General features: G+C 43.6%; 1 protein-coding gene across 12 annotated transcripts in view; it reads right to left on the bottom strand.

Moving 5' to 3' along the window:
* The window catches only part of ERC1 (ELKS/RAB6-interacting/CAST family member 1), a 2,439,553-nt gene that overhangs the window by 728,446 nt on the left and 1,694,920 nt on the right, over positions 1-16,187 (bottom strand). For 7 of the 12 annotated variants that reach the window (XM_086952855.1, XM_086952857.1, XM_086952853.1 and 4 more), the window contains one exon: positions 4,735-4,866. The exons of the other annotated variants lie outside the window; for them this stretch is intronic. In XM_086952855.1, coding sequence (XP_086808981.1) covers positions 4,735-4,866 — 132 coding nt within the window. The remainder of the gene's footprint in view (positions 1-4,734; positions 4,867-16,187) is intronic. 12 annotated transcript variants of the gene reach the window in all.

Here is a 16,187-nt window from a genome sequence, read left to right as displayed (position 1 = left end):
TACTTTAATGTGCTGTGTAAAGTTCATCCCGTTCAGCAGCTCGGAAAAGTCTGCCGTGCAGAGGCTTTCAAGGGCGTCATGCGGCCAGTAGTTAAAGTCCCCAATGATCAGTACCCTGGCCTGGTTTATGATTGAATCAGCAATAGCATTTCCAAAGGTTTGCGGAAAACTAGGCATGTAGCTGGGTGGTCTGTAAACTAAGGCACAAACAAAGGGGGAAGAAGTGGAGTCAAATTTGAAAAGAAGGCAGTCAACCAAGGGGATTTTCGACGTGGTTAGGGAGATGAATTTGTGTGACTGAGATATTATGGCTATGACCCCGCCCCCTGCCTTAGACTCCAGCCTGTTAGCCCGGAGGGCATAGTAGTTATCCGAGATGGCAGCCAAGATGTCTGGGGTAGATTCGGCTGTGAGCCAGGTTTCTGATAGGAGTAGGATGTCAGGTTTGGAGGTGTCTAAGAGGTAAAAGATCTCTAGTTGATGCTTGACATTGAGCGGGTGTTAAGATACCAGATAGATAGGCTGTTAAGGGTTGAACTGGTCGAGGGGGTGGAAGATGAGGGAGGGGTATCCTTCAAGCCAGGGAGTGGTGGGGCATTGGAGGGAGTGGGGGTGGTGGACGCTGCTGTGTTCTTGGTGGACAACAGCCTGAGTATGTCTAAGGAACTGTACATATCCGGATTGATGGCCCAATTCACCTTGGAATATATGCTCATGTAGTCTCTGTAGCAGCGTATCTGAAGACTAAGGGGTTTCAGTCCAGAAAAGGAGGGCCATGGTCATTCAAGGCCTTAGTGCTTCATGGATCATATGGGCAACCAGGCACAAAGAAGGCTCACTGAGGTTCTTGGAAGGTGAGAGGTGTGGTGCACAGGGGCTGCTCCATCGCTATGGCGAGGAGTGTCGCCCCACTGCTTTTCAGCAGTGGGAAGCAGAAACCTAAAATTATAATAACTTTGCGTTATCATTTTAGGCTGCTTCCAACTGCTTTGCCGGCGGGTGACTGGGCGGGGCTACTTTGCTCTTGGAGCAGGGCAGGGGAGAAGTGGTTTGCCTACTCTTAAATGCCGCAATGACTGTTTGGTCAGCCTTCTCGGACCGCCCAAACCAGTCATGCGCACTTTCCCTGTTCTCCATGCAGGCTGCATTATAGCCTGAATGGAGAACAAGCCCAGGCCCTTATTCCCTGGTTGAGAGTCAAACCAGGATGCTCAAAACCAATCACAACGCTGCATTGAACTTTGTGATTGGTTAGTGGGGCCTGCTTCCTGTTCCTCGTTGTGCTCGAGGAGAGCAGAAACACAGGACCCGGCTAGCAGCAAGGAAAGTTTATTTATGTTTTTTATATTTGACTATGCGCGACCCCCTGCAACACCCCTGTGCCCACCCATGAGCCAGGCCTGCTGCCCCTGGTGGTGTAACAGCCAGAGCAGCGGACTACGGAACACAGGGTTCACGGTTCGATCCCAGGCGCCGGCTCAGTATCATGTGACTCTGGGAAATAGCTCACTTAATCTCCCCAACAGCCCCATGTGCCTTGAAACCTTACGAGGCGATATGTTCGCGCTTCACAAACCTAGATTATTATTATTGGAAGGCAAGGCTCTAGACTGTAATGGAATTTTATTCCATATTGATGGCTACAGTAGTCCAGAACAATGGGCTGTGGAATCCTCTTCTAGCCAGGGTGCTCATATATTGATAACTCCAGTATTTCCTACTTAGTTCAAGTAGTACTTTTAGGAGCATACAAAATGTAAGCTTTGTGTTAAATCTGGCATGGAAGTTGGCTATCTGGGCACTGACCCTGGAACTCAGACTTGTTCCGCCACAGTGCAGTACAGACTGACACTAGTCAGTGCTAAGTCTTGGCAATAAAGACTATGGGGTCCTACTCAATATTTACCCTGGTTTGGTAGACATGGACATGTACTTAAGAGTCCTCCACTTTGGGTAGTTATATTTACAAGGCAGTGGGACTGTTTCACTTTGGCTGCTCGATCACTTCTCTTTTGATGTGAAGAATTGGCAGGAGGCCGGGTATAGGTGGGTGTTCCTCATCAGGAACGGTAAAACAATGGGACAAAGAGGATATTTCCTACCTGCCTACTATAAAAACTCTCTCCAGCACAAGTCTGGGGAGGAATGAAGCAAGAATGGGGCATGGGCTGCCACTGCACTTCAAAAGGGACTTTTTAATCCCACTATTCATTCATAATAGTGGTCTTCCTGGGGTCTTAGAATGTTCCTTGGCTTTTCACTAAACAGTATCCCTGTCAGGTATACTCATCCACAACCTCGATCTTGTCAGCCATACATATAAAGGAGTCTCAAATCTGATTCCTGATTGCACAGAGTAAAGCATCACATACATACTCAATGCCCACACTGCCTCACTTATACAGAGAAATTCATCATGCATCCCTTATGGATGGAGCAATGGGCCCGGCTGAAAGGAAGTGGCATAATAATAGTTGTAAAGGGAGAGGCTGTTAAGCAACTCTACTAATGAAGGCAACAAGTAGGAAGGACTACTATAATCAGTTGCTGGGACATCACCAAATCATCTCAGTCAGGTGAGCGGACCGTGTCACTCAGTTAAGAGGCAAAAAGAACAATTGATGGGAAGAATGCAGAACAATGTCATACATTCACCCCAGTACAGAGATCTGGGCCTAAATCCATCGTTTTATTGCTCACCATGCCATTCCAGTTTGGACCCAGCCATATGCCAATCAATCTTGACCCTGTGCCCAATGGGAACAGTCCAGCCCGAACTGCCAGGCCAGGTCCTCCCTGGACTGGAAACAAGCATCCTAGGACCGGTTTCGGATTTGTTTGTGTAGCACTTTTCATCCTAAGTGGGATGGGTATGCCCAGGAATCGGTCCCTTGCTCACTGTGCCACTAGATTCAAGCTAGCCTGGCTGAGGAAGGATAATACCCTGAAATCGGACCCAGGATGCTTGTTTCCAGTCCAGGGAGGACCTGGCTTGGTAGTTAGATCTGGACTGTTCCCATGAGGCACAGGGTCAAGACTGATTTGCATATGGCTGGGTCTAAACTGGGGTAGCATGGTGAGCAAAAGAACAATGGATTTAACCCAGATCTCTTGACTGGGGGTGAATGTATGATTTACTCAGCATTCCGTGCATCATTTGTTTGCGTAGCACTTTTCACCCTAAGTGGGATGGTTATGCCCAGATGTGGGTCACTTGCTCACTGTTCCACTGGATTCAAGCTAGCCTGGCTGATGAAGGGTACTACCCCGAAACTGGTCCCAGGATGCTTCTTTCCAGTCCAGGGAGGACCTCGCTTGGCAGTTCGGTCTGGACTGTTCCCATGAGGCACAGGATGAAGACTGATTTGCATATGGCTGGGTCTAAACCGGGGTGACATGGTGAGCAAAATAACAATGGATTCAACCCCGATCTCTTGACTGGGGGTGAATGTATGATTTATTCAGCATTCCGTCCATCATTTGTTTGCATAGCACTCAATAAAGAGGGACACACTTGGCATGTTCCCCTAGACCACAAAGCCTTGCTTTCACTGAAGTCACTCCGCACACATGCGCAAAGGTAGAATGCACTGAATCAAAAATCCAAAAACTTATGACATGTTGTAAAAGCAGGGGGGGCATGTTGTACCGGGCAAGCAATTGTGGGAGGATTCATCGTACACTGGATTTTATTTCATGGTCTGTTCAGCACAAGTAGCACTGCCACACTACACAAAACTCATTAAATAGAATTTCTACCATCCACTGTTGTACATGGATATCGGTAATTATTAACACCACAAATAGAATTTCTACCATCCACCGTAGTACATGGATATCGGTAATTATTAACACCACCAACTACTCCAGTTAATCTACTCACTTACCAATAAATCTACCCAAAAATCCAGACATCACCTACACATCTTAAGGCATTTGGCCACATTGAGCAAATATAATAAACAGATAATCGAAATGGTAGCAATAAAACACACACTATACACATTCACAGAACAAAAAATACACTGACCCATAAAACTTGCAACTCACATCAACCCAACGCGTTTCTGATAAGATCTTCGAAACCAGAATTTGAAGGTACTTAAGTGCATTAGCTTGCAATGCTATAACAAATGTAGAATACTTGGTATATAAATACTTTTAAGAATAATTAAGAACACTATTCGTTCGCAGCTGCCAAACCAGTCCAAATTCTAATAGTCGACCAGGAATTTTCCCACCTTTCCTTTGACCCAGCGCGACTCCCTGTGCCAAGACTCCTGCTGTTGCTGTCCTTAACAGGTACAACCTGCCCCTGCCACCTCTTCATCGTACCTGCCCTGGGCCTGCTATATACAGTCGCCCCTGAGTGCCACCCATTCCCAGTTGCTGATGTCAATGTCCCCTTTTCCCTGGCACTTTCGTTAGCTCTTAAAAAAAACAATACGGAAAACCAGCATTTGCACATGTTCACGTCACATATCACATGAGATAATATCCAGAGCAACCTTCTTTCAAGGAAATGCCACAGAATCATTAATTAAACTGTGTACCAGAGGCCTGAAGAATTTAAAGTCTTCAGGTAGAGATCTATTGAGCATTTATTTTCAGTGAGTCCTTAGCGATATACAAAGAAAAATAAATCAATGGAAAAATCAAATTATCAAGTATAATCTAGGTATTACCATAGGCAAAACAAATGTACTTAGTTAGCAACTTTGTAAAGCAGCAGACCTGTTTTTGGTATTTGGTCCTAGCAGCTTCTTCCTGAGCGAGCACCATTTCCCGCTCGGCTGTGATCTGCACACTTTCCCTTAGTGCTTCTTCAAGCTCTTCAATTCGATCATCTTTCTGTTGCATAGTGTCCTGGAAAAGGATGGAAGAGCTGTTGAGCAAGAGCCAAAGGAAATTACCAGAGCGATACGCAGTGCACTGAACTTTGGTGGGCTCCATCACTTTGTCTGAAAACGCTCCTGAGCAAAGATCTTCACAAAGGAAAAAAAGTGAGCAAGAAAGGTAGTTGAAAGTACTGATCGAAGTGAAAGGAGGCGTGCATGAAGAGAAAAATATCCATTAGTGGAGTTAGAAATGCAGTAGGAGCTCTGGGACAGTTGCGTGGTATTGACGTGTTCTTTGTTTTTAGAAAAGGATAGAGCCACTCCCACCTGAGAGAACCGGGTAGCTATTGGATCCAAGGAAAACTTTGTTCTATTGTTGACAGTCTTAGACTTTCATCCCTTTTCTTTGTCCCCATCCTTTGTCAATACATTCTCTTTATGGAGGCTTCATTATAAAGTCTAGACTAGGCTTATAATCCAAAATATTTTGTTTCATACAATTTACACTTTAAGAGGTTTTTGTAGTTCAGTTTGGCAGGCAGGCTCAAGAGAATGGAGGTTTGGCATTTTAGAATCTACTGGCCAAATGAATACATAAGTATTCCAGTGTCCTTGCTCGAGGACAAGAATCAGAGGACACTCCAAGCAACAACATTATATAACTCTATGGATTTCTCAGACCTAAAAAATTGGGTTGGTTCGGTCCATGTTTTTCTTGTGCAACAATTGTTCATTTCCAAAAGGCAGCATGCTGAAGAACTTTCCAAAGCCAAAAGTGGGTGAGAGTAGATGAGATATAGCAGATCAGAGCAGAATAAGGCACAGTTAGAACATTAAAAGTTACTTTAGTCGCAGACAGAAGGTGCATTAGTACTGAAGAGTGGAATATCAAATAGCAAGACTCAACCAATCCAGACTTGGAGTCTATTAGTAAATCCGTGTGCAATTGGGTTAGTAGTCAGATTCCAGCAGTGGCAAATTCGCAGAAATATGAAGACTTTTCAGTGGTGGAGCTTGTGTTATACTTGCAACATGCTGCCCCCAACACCATGAATAAAGATGACAATGAGGAACCAGTCAAAAATAGGACAAGAAAGTTATGTTAACTCAATATTTACTGCTGTTCATCAATCAACGTGAAACCCCAGATGTTAATAAATAAATAACTGATAGAGAACACACTGGAACACAAGAAGTAGTTGACAATGTTTCTGGTATTGTTGACCATACCCTCATTTAAGCATGAATTCTGTGATTATTTCCACATGATAATGTGATGGAATTGAAAATTAATATGAGGATGCTTTGAAAAATCTATTCTGAACTAAGAGTGAACAAAACTTCAGTGAGAGGGAATGTGAAATAGGTATTCTTGTGGTAACGGCAAAAGGTCAAAGGGATAGGCTAGGTGTTCCGAAGTTTTAGTATTCTGTGCAGCACATTAGCCAAAAGTTATGCATTGGGACTTGAAGCCAGTGTAGACTGAAGTACATACTCCATCACCAGGTCTGGCAACAGGGTGAAAGAGTGCAAATAACAATCCATTAAATGATAGGCATCTCTTCTAGCAGATGTAAGCACCATTAAAAGCGCTGTCTTTCAAGTGATAAACTTTAGATACGCTTTATTAATCAGTTCAAGGGAAAACAGCATTAGCTGGCTCCAGACAGTATTGAGCTCCCAAGGTACTGTAGGGCGACATGCAGGAGGAAATGCTCCTTTCATAAACTGCTTTATGACTCTTCGTAAGAAGACAGTGGATTTAGAGTCATCATCATCAAAGGAGGACTGGGCTATTGCCTAGATATCCATCTTCTTTGTCCCTTTAAAACAAGCAGATCAAAATGAGCAACTATGTCTCTGTGAACAGGAGGTTAGAATGAGGGATTCCACGGGGCTGTGTTGACAACCAGAACACTCTTTTGACCTAGCCAAAGCCCCTAGCACACTCCTTTTCAGTGTTTCTTCAGGTTTCCCCAAATGTCATTTAAAGCTATTGCTTTTATATATACTCATAGTATATGGAGTAAGAAGGCAACCTGCAAATATAACACAAAAAGTTGTAGATCTGGGAGAATTGTGGCTCTACACCGAAGAACTAATAGTAAGCACACCTGCGCAAAATACTCATCAATGACTTGACAGCTTTGCGTTCTTTTTCATGAAGAAATGTTAAAAGCTTGATTCATTTCTGATGCCGATTTGACACCCACCACCTTAATTAACTAGATGGCACAAAACACTAATTTTAAGCAAGAAACGAATTACTCTTATTTCAGCCCAATGAATGGTAGAGAGGGCCAAAGTCCTCTTCCTGCAATATCAGCTTCAGCTTAGAAAAACACGAAATGCACAAAATCGTTGGCATAAAAGATCTGCAGATCAATACACCGTTACAAACCTGGATTACAGAGTTCTAAACTGGATATCAGGATACACATCAAATTCAAATTGAATTGTGACCCACCACTAACAAGAAGAATTCCTCAGAGTTTTATAGTCCTCATAAAACGGTAAGGATCTATACAAATGTGGAGAAGCACAGACATGTCCAATCAACTCAAATAAACGCTCCGAGTACAGTATTTTTCCTGAAGAATAGACTCAAAAGATCTGAGCTACTTTGGGTAGACCTCCTGTACACTCTGCATTTTGTAATTGAGCACAGAACCCTAGAGGAGGCGTTGTCGATTGCGGTTTATACACTGGGGAGACCACAGAGAATTCTACGGGAACCCAGTAGAGTGAAATCTGGAATCCTTTTCTTGCAGTCTTAGTCTTGTTGGTCAACATCTTGTGTAGCAGAGGCATCAGGTAATGTAGGCGACTTACTCCACTCTAGTACAAATGGCATATATGAATGCAAGTAAACCACAGAAATGGGGAGAAAGTAGATCTACTGTGAAGACAGAATGGTGCAAAGCAAAATAACTTCAAGCTTCGGAACTCAACGTCATGAAGTTGGTTGAAGAGGACCACAGCTTCAATACAATGTTCAAAAATGTGTACAAAACTTCAGCTTGGGGGCTAGTACATTTCAACTCAGAAAACCCCCAATTATTTTAGCAAGGTTAAGCAATATCAGTGCTAAGAGCACACGTTTCGCTCTTCCCATTAAGGATGTCCCTCCCTTTCTGAGTCTTCAGGCTGAAGAAGGTAGGGAAAATATATGGTGGTCACTTATAAAGGCGACCAGGACTGTGGAAAAAATGTGCATCAAGCAGCTGTGGGGAGGTTCAATAGTCAGCAGCCCTCACTAACCAGCTTCTTTCTAGGGCACACACAAATATCACACAAAAAACAAAAATACACATTAACTAGTAAATATGTCATTCCAACTTATATATATATATATATATATATATATATATATATATATATATATATATATATATATACTTTTTTCCCTATGAAAAAGTTTACAACTGAGGTGGTTTACGGTATCCAATATATGCAAAGAAAGGGCAATTGACGTCTTGAAACTGCATTTCCTTTGGCTCATTTAAAGCATGCAGTGTGTTTGCAGCATGTCACACTGAACAAAGTCGTTTGAAGTAGAACAGCAAAGCCACTGCTGCAACCATGATCACCTACTTAATGACAATGCAGCTAATCAACACAATCGTACTCGTTTACACAGGGAAGAAGAAAAGGACACATGCTTGATGCAGATATCCACTGCTTTGATCCGTACAGGAGCAGTGGCAAAATATTGGCTGTTATTGCCCAAGACACATTTTAGCTGCACAATGTGCGTGCGTACCGCAGCCACAGTATAGAATTTTGTAATCGTTTCTGGAAGCCAAAATCTAATCACCTTTGATTCACATTTCAAGCTTTATCCGCCCCCCCCCCCCCCCCCCGACTCGTCTGCTGCAATTGATAAAAACCTAGATTACTGACTAACACATTGGACCAGTCGCATCTTGACTGCTGTGTCTAGAGCCCTACTTTAGAATTCCTGGAGTTGGGGAAGCTGTAATACTATATTCTGATTGTTCTTAAGGAATCATTCTAGCAGGGTTTACAGCACAGATGACAAAAAAAAGCAAATAAAGGGAAATACAAAAAAATAGTTAACAGGAAAACGTGGTTAAGATTCAACCGGCTATGCTGAAGAATCAGGGTAAACGGTAAATTGTCTCTTTACCTTCATTCTGTTGCACTCTAAAATCAAACAGGAGAGTCACAGCTTTTCTGAAATTTAACCAACCTATGTAACGTTTACTATATACACATTCTTTAAATTTGACTATCAATTTTTTATCTTTCTAGTCTCCAAAGCTAGTGGCATGGAAGCTTTCCACTTGCTGGGAAGCAACGATCTAGCTATAACCGTGGCTGTTTAAGTTGAATGTTGGTAAAGATTTCTGTGGATGAAAAGGTACACAGAAGAGCTATCTCTGGATCTGGCTTTATATCGAAACCTATTCTGCAGAGAACCAAGTAAAAAATAACTCTCCAGTAATTATTCAAAAACCAAGCTCAGCCAAAATATATACAATCAGACTCATGGTGTGCTCTAGGATTTTTACTGCATTCTACTCTGTAGAGAAAGGAAGGTTAGATACAATAAACATCTGCTATAAAAATGCATCCAACGGTTGTTTGTCCCCCCCCCCCCCCCCCTTCCCCCAAAGTGTAGTAAAGTTCCGTTTCTGTGTCCGCTTCCATAAATACTCAGACACCGCAAAACCAGTCTCTTTTTTTCATTTTGTTATGACTTTACCTAGTAGGTCAGCATAGTTCATTTGTTAAAAAAGTTTATAGCATCTGGATCCTCAGCAGTTAATTTGCAGAAAATTTTAGCAGCTATTATTAGCAACACCGTTCTCCAGAAACCATAGGTTTGGCTTCCAATCCGAAGGCCTGCAATAATCTTATTTTGCGAATGAATTAGCTGTGATACTAGTGTTCACATGAAAAATCAAGACATCCATTTCCTTCCATTAGTAGGAACTCTAGAGAAAGCAGCAGATACATTTTGCCTTGGCAGCTTTTGTTGAGGCTGGGTTCAACACCTCAAATTCTTCAATTGAGACGCACATTTTCATCTATGAACAGTTTCTTCCCTAAGGCCGGTCACTTCCAACCCATTACAGGAGAAAAGCCTCATACACATCCACATTTGTAGGGCATGAAACCAGCATCTAAATAAGCATTTTTTCACAAATTTCAATATTTCCTAAGGCTCTCTCTTTGGTCGTGATACATTTTTTAACCAGATGTTTTTATATGCTGTGATTTTCAAATCTTCTAACTTAGTTACTATGTGTAGTTCTAAGATTCAGCTTTTCCTTATCTTTCTATGAATTTAAAAATTATTTTCTTGTAGTCTCCTATCCCCTCTCTTCATATTAATAGCCATTGGCCTAGATGATGAGATAGGACCCAGCAGTGGGGGGCATGCTATTTGGGGGTACGGATCATAAGATCAATCTTTTTGACAATGATATACTTCACTTCTATCGCTGTTAAATCCAATGGCATCTATGAGAGCAGCATGGGCGGAGCTGGAAACATCAGTCTTTAAAATTAATGCTGCCAATTCCTTAGTAATGGGTATACAACTAGGCAACCGAGCAAGGACGGAAATCAAAATCATCTTTTCCTTCAGATGGGCGAAAAAGGTGGTCGGATATTGGAGGATGTAGTTTACACTGACTTTACAGGAACTATATAAATTAAACTACATATCGTTGTTTATGGAAATAATGGATGACCTCACAAAAAGGGGGTTGCTGTTCATCTTGTGGATAGGAAGGCCGAATGCTTTGAAGGTGAACATTCTCACCTGAATGCTATACATTTTTTAGGGACTACCTATAAGAATCCTGAAATTACACATGCAGCAAAAAAGAAAAACACTTATTATACAGCAGCACAATTATTAATAGCGTTTGAGCAGTCCCTTAGAGAGTTAGAAGAACACTGGCCTGTGATGAGAAGAATTTGACGAGGAGACCCTTGGGGAATATCCTTTGGCTGCCAAAGCAGGATAGACCTATGGTAGTATATGCAACTGACATAACGCTACCAATGATGGAAGTGTGGGACATGGTGAACAGATCACTTCTGATAATGATGTTTCCCTTCTCCTATACAGTGATGCTGACCAACTCGCAAATTCACACAGGCAATGAACACCACACACTATGTAGCATGGCAACAGGTTAAGGTATCTATTTACGGGCCAAGAAATTAAACCCTATAATCAGTGTAAGAAATTCTTTGGATTGCCGGAGTCTGAGAGACTCCAATAGTTTCAGATGCAGCACCAGGCACTACAGCCATTAAACAAAGGGACAGCAATGAAGAGGCTGATGCTCTCTGAAAAGCTGTTCCCGAACTATGAAAGCATCAAGGGCCTCATTTTGACCATCTAGAAAACTCTGAAGGCCCTGCCAGGCAAGTTCAGATGGTCTTACGTGCTGAAATGGGATAGAACATAAGACACCAAAATAACCTGATAAGTGGCATAGATTATGACGGGGCATACCAAAATTGGTGAGAATCTTGCAGGGCAGGAAGCTGTGCTAAAAAATCTATATGAATGGTATCCAACCCCACATAAATTGAAGTGTACGTTTCCAGCTATGATGGAAAGTGTTGGATGGGATGTGGGGAGGAGGGAACAGTGCTGCATGTATGGTGAACTTGTCCCAGAATAAAGGTCCTTCTGAAATGAATATTGAGCCACATAAAGGGATTGACAGGCCTACCGGTGCCGCAGGACCCGACCATATTTGTCTTGGGGATTCACCCAAGGAGGTGGTAGTGACTTGGAGAGGGGAATGGACTGTGATATGGTACATGCTTTTGACTACTAAGTAGGAGCAGGCATCTCACTGGAAACAGCCAAAAATCATTGACACATCTATGTGGTCCCACATATATCCATGAGATCCCCCACAGGCTGTTGTCTTTGATGGCAATTGAAATGCTGTCTGTCCTATGATCTAAGTGATGAGAAAAAGAGGTGTGAGGGGAACTTGAAGCCAGTTATGAATTATTTTCAAGAACATTCGGTCACCCTAAGATGCCCCAGAACACTGCAGGCCAGAGACAGAAATTGACTCTGGAACAAAACGTTGGAGGAGGCCCTTGGGGAGGTGGTGGGCTGAAGAGAATGGGAAGCTCATGGTTGAAACTTACAAAGCTGCAAATCTTGGAACCCTTCGGGATTGGATAAGATATTCCCTTGTGGTGGGAGGGGGTTTATGGGATATGTTTCTTTCGATTCTTGTTGTGTATGTTAATAAAATACATAATGGCACCATGTTATAATTATTAGTGCATAGTTTATCTTCTTTGGTCAATGTGTAATTTGTTTCGGTTTCATTAAGTGCATCAGGTGCAATATATTGATCAACCAAAATTTAATTTTTGAGCACAAAGGTTTTTTCAGAGCTGATAGTGGTGCTCATTAAACATTAAAATAGTTGAAAGAAATTTCTAGATAAAAAAGTTACTTACCTTTGGTAATAATATATCTGTAAGAGACCTAGATTAGTTATAGATTCCTTACATTAGAATTACCCCCAGGCGTCAGACTGGATCTGGAGATCTTTTTTCGTCAGCAGTACCACTCATCGCTCATCGTGGTCGCCGGAATAACGCTGCGGTATCTACTTAGACGCCGCCGTCACGTTAGTTCTTTCTTTTTCCGCACCAGCCAGCGCAGAGAGAGCGGAACACTTCTTTTGTGACTTTTGTCAACACAGTTTTTGAGTCTATCGACTCCTGGTGCACACAGGGATCTTCAGTCGTCCTCGGACCAGCTTCAAGGCTTGTGTCATCTGTCACAAGCTGAGGTCCGTTATGGACCCGCACTGCTTGTGCCTGGAGCGCGACCATGATCCCTAGTCATGCTCCGACTGCCAGACTTCTCAAGGCCCGGCAGTCCGCTCCGCACCATTCGAGGTCCCGGTCGCGTGGGAGGTCGAGGGACCGGTCGCGTGGGAGGTCGAGGGACCGGTCGCAGAGTGACCACCACTGGTCATCGAAGTCTTCACACTCCTCAGGTAAGTCGAAGCACAAGAAGAAGTTGAAGAAGCATTGTCGCTATTTCGGCCGCTCCTCCCGTCCGTCAACCGACTGGACGATGGGTGGGGACATTGCACCGTCCTACGGCCCCGAAGCAATGCATGCCAACTTTGGGTAGCCCGACTCCGCCGGCACGCCTTCGGGCTCCGCGGACTCGGCTGAGGGCCCTGGGCCTTCAATGTAGGCGGCTGAGGGCCCTGGGCCTTCAATGCAGGCGGCTCAGGCCCTGGCGCCGCAGGGTTCCCTTGGATCCAGGATCGGTGCCAGTTGACTTTATTACACCTCACCCGGGGCCAAATCCACCGGCACCACATACACAACAGACGCCGGTTGTATCCCTAGCCGGTGACTACCCTGGCCTCCACCCTGCCTTGGACACGGAGCCGGACCAACGTCGTTTGTACCTTTATTCTACCCTGGTGTTCCCTATAGGCCAGATTGGCAGCCAGAGGAGAGTGAGGAGGACTGGGAGGGGGTCTGTGGACCCTTTAGCTGCAACATTTTACCTTATAGCAACTACCAATGGTGAGCATCATAAGTCATTCTTTACCTGGCTAAACTAGAGTTCCTCATATCTCACTTGGTGTTCTGTGTTATAGCATCTCGTAATCTCGCGGAGACTAACTCGGTCTATAAACGCCATAACTTCTTTTAAACAATTGTGCCTTCACAGGCACTTTGTGACAATGTAGCTAGTGTCTTTTCATTTAAAGTTGTCAGTATCTATGAAGGCATCAAGCAAAAAAGTAGGTACCCCTTCCATCAGCCTTGCTATCTACATCACTCACATGTCCAGATGCCTCACCTATGCTGTAATTTCCTCCCTTCTTGTGACCAAGGCAGAGGTCTGTCAAACTTTGACAACCCTCAGGTCAAGCTACCTTGATGGCCCATGCCGTGGGCTATTCTTCAAAGACTTCCACCTGTCATCTAAAACAAACTGAGTCATATTGTTAACACCTCGCTGACCTCTGGATTGGTCTCACATCTATGTAAAAAGCACATGTTCACACACCTGATTAAAAAACTGGTCGGGAGACATCAGACTTGAACAACCTTCTTTCTACTACCAGCCACAATTATAGAAAAGCAACTTGCCAGATGGTTACTACTCAACCATCTTAAGATCTAAAATCTCCTTGATGACGGCCAAGTGGGCTTTCGACCAGGCCATAGGACAGAATGTCTGCTTCAAACTGTCCCTGGTGACCTTTGGGCTTAACAAAAGAAGAACTGAACTGCAGTCATTTTCTGGGGTGCTAGTCACAGTGAATAATTAGATTATTATTGCCATGCTCAGTAAAGTAAGACTTGTAGGTTGGGCCCTAAAGTGGTTCGCCTGCTCTCTGGAAAACTAGACACCGTCAGAGTCATTCTGCCATTTTGGTTTACGACGTGCAGATGTCCTGTGACAACCCCCAAGGCTTAGCACTTGTTCCTATATTATTTTTTTACATTAATCTGCTCTATGGCCTTATTCGCTCATTCAGTTTCTACAATTTGCTTATGCTGATGTGATTCAGATTTTGAACACGGGCGTGCCAACTCCATTAGTCAAGACAATCTGCTGGGTATATAAAGTGGGATCACTGTCGTTTTTCAAAAATAGAATGGTGAATAAATAGAGAGCCACAGACTTGGATATGACATCCAGGTTAAGTTTTGGACTGATGGTGACTAACTTGGCTTCTTCTGACTTCGTCGGAAAAAGCAAAGTTTTTTTTTTTTTACATTGAGTCAAGAAGGTCTGGTTTGTGAGTTTCCATCATCTTTAGGTGCTGAAGAAGATCCTACTTTTTATTCCTCTGGAAAACTTTCTTTAGGTGTGGGGGTTAGTGTGCTATCTCACCTAATTGGTTGAATACTATATACCTTAGTCTCACAGCGTATAACACTGATATCCTCCCTTTCGGCCAAAACAATCTCTTTTCCCCCTCCAACTGGTGGCCTCAGGACGCGGAAATCCCCCCCAATACCATCAAGTCGGCTCGTAACCTAGGGATAAGGTTTGATGAAGCCCTATCCTTTAAGCAACAAGCAGGCACAGTGGCAGGGTCCTGTTTCAATATCATTAAAGGTCTTAGAAGATTCTTTGACTTCCTTCCCCTAACAGCTAGAAAGACTGTGGCAGTAGCCCTCATTACATCCCGCTTAGACTACTGCAACAGCATCTATGCAGGCTCAAACAGAGCTGTTCTGCACAAGCTACAGATGGTTCAAAATGCCGCCGCCCGCCTGGTGCTACGACTACCCAGGAAATCATCTGCCTCAAAAGCACTCAAAACCCTGCACTGGCTACCCATCCACAAAAGAGTGCTATTTAAACTCCTGCTCATTACGTTCAGAGCCTACCACCAGTCAGGACCGACATACCTGTCCCAAAGGTTTGGAAGATACACTCCCCCACGATCACTCAGATCATCCAACCTAAACCTACTCGCAGTCCCTAAATTCAGACTAACCACAAAAGGTGGAAAATCCATCGGAGTACTGGGAGCCAAAGCTTGGAACAAACTCCCACCACAAATGCGCCTGATCCATTCCGAAAAATCGTTTCGAAAAATGCTCAAAACATGGATCTTCAAAACCGAAGACTCACTCTGCTTAGCGTTAATCTAAACCACACTTTACTCAATAGGATCTACCTAAGCAACATCCCTATTTCTTCTCTGTCGGGACAGTGATGTCTAGCGCCAAGATGCTCCCTGGAGTGTAAGAGCGCTCTATAAAAGCCCTTTCACATTCACATTCACATTCACATAAGCTTTAATGTCTCCAGAATATTGTAACAAGACTGGATTGCGCACTGCATAACTACAAGCATAAAATGCAGTAGCATCACTCCATTCAATGACCTGAAGGAAAAGAGAGAATAGCGTCTGTGTATAACTATACTGTTTATAGACACTGGTCCTGCATTTTTGTCAAGGAAGTTGATACTATGTCCTCTCTAGAACTTTATGGCCTAGAGCCATGTGGTTGCTTTAAGTGCCTCATTTTAAGCAGTCCAGCGCTACGGGCAGAGTCTTTGGGACTCTAGGCTCTCACTATAGAATAGTCTACAACTTGAGTTATGGTGAAATTGCAATCCCTGCCAGTCTTAAAGGCCCTTCACACACCTCCTTTGCTAAATGCCCTTTACTTGTGACTCTGCCTTCTTTGAGAAGTGACTGGGCATCAGTCCTGGGGGCTGGGGTTGTTTGCCTCTAATGTCCTTGGGCTCATTCTACTATGGCTGAAATAGGTCAAGTGCAGCCCTTTCAGTGCTAGATTCTCAGTTGCAGCAATGGTGAACAGTTCCAG

Source organism: Lissotriton vulgaris, chromosome 1_2 (assembly GCF_964263255.1).
Source record: "Lissotriton vulgaris chromosome 1_2, aLisVul1.2, whole genome shotgun sequence".
NCBI classification, from domain to species: domain Eukaryota; kingdom Metazoa; phylum Chordata; class Amphibia; order Caudata; family Salamandridae; genus Lissotriton; species Lissotriton vulgaris.
Note: the sequence above shows the minus strand (reverse complement) of the source record. Positions and strands in the feature narration are given on the sequence as shown.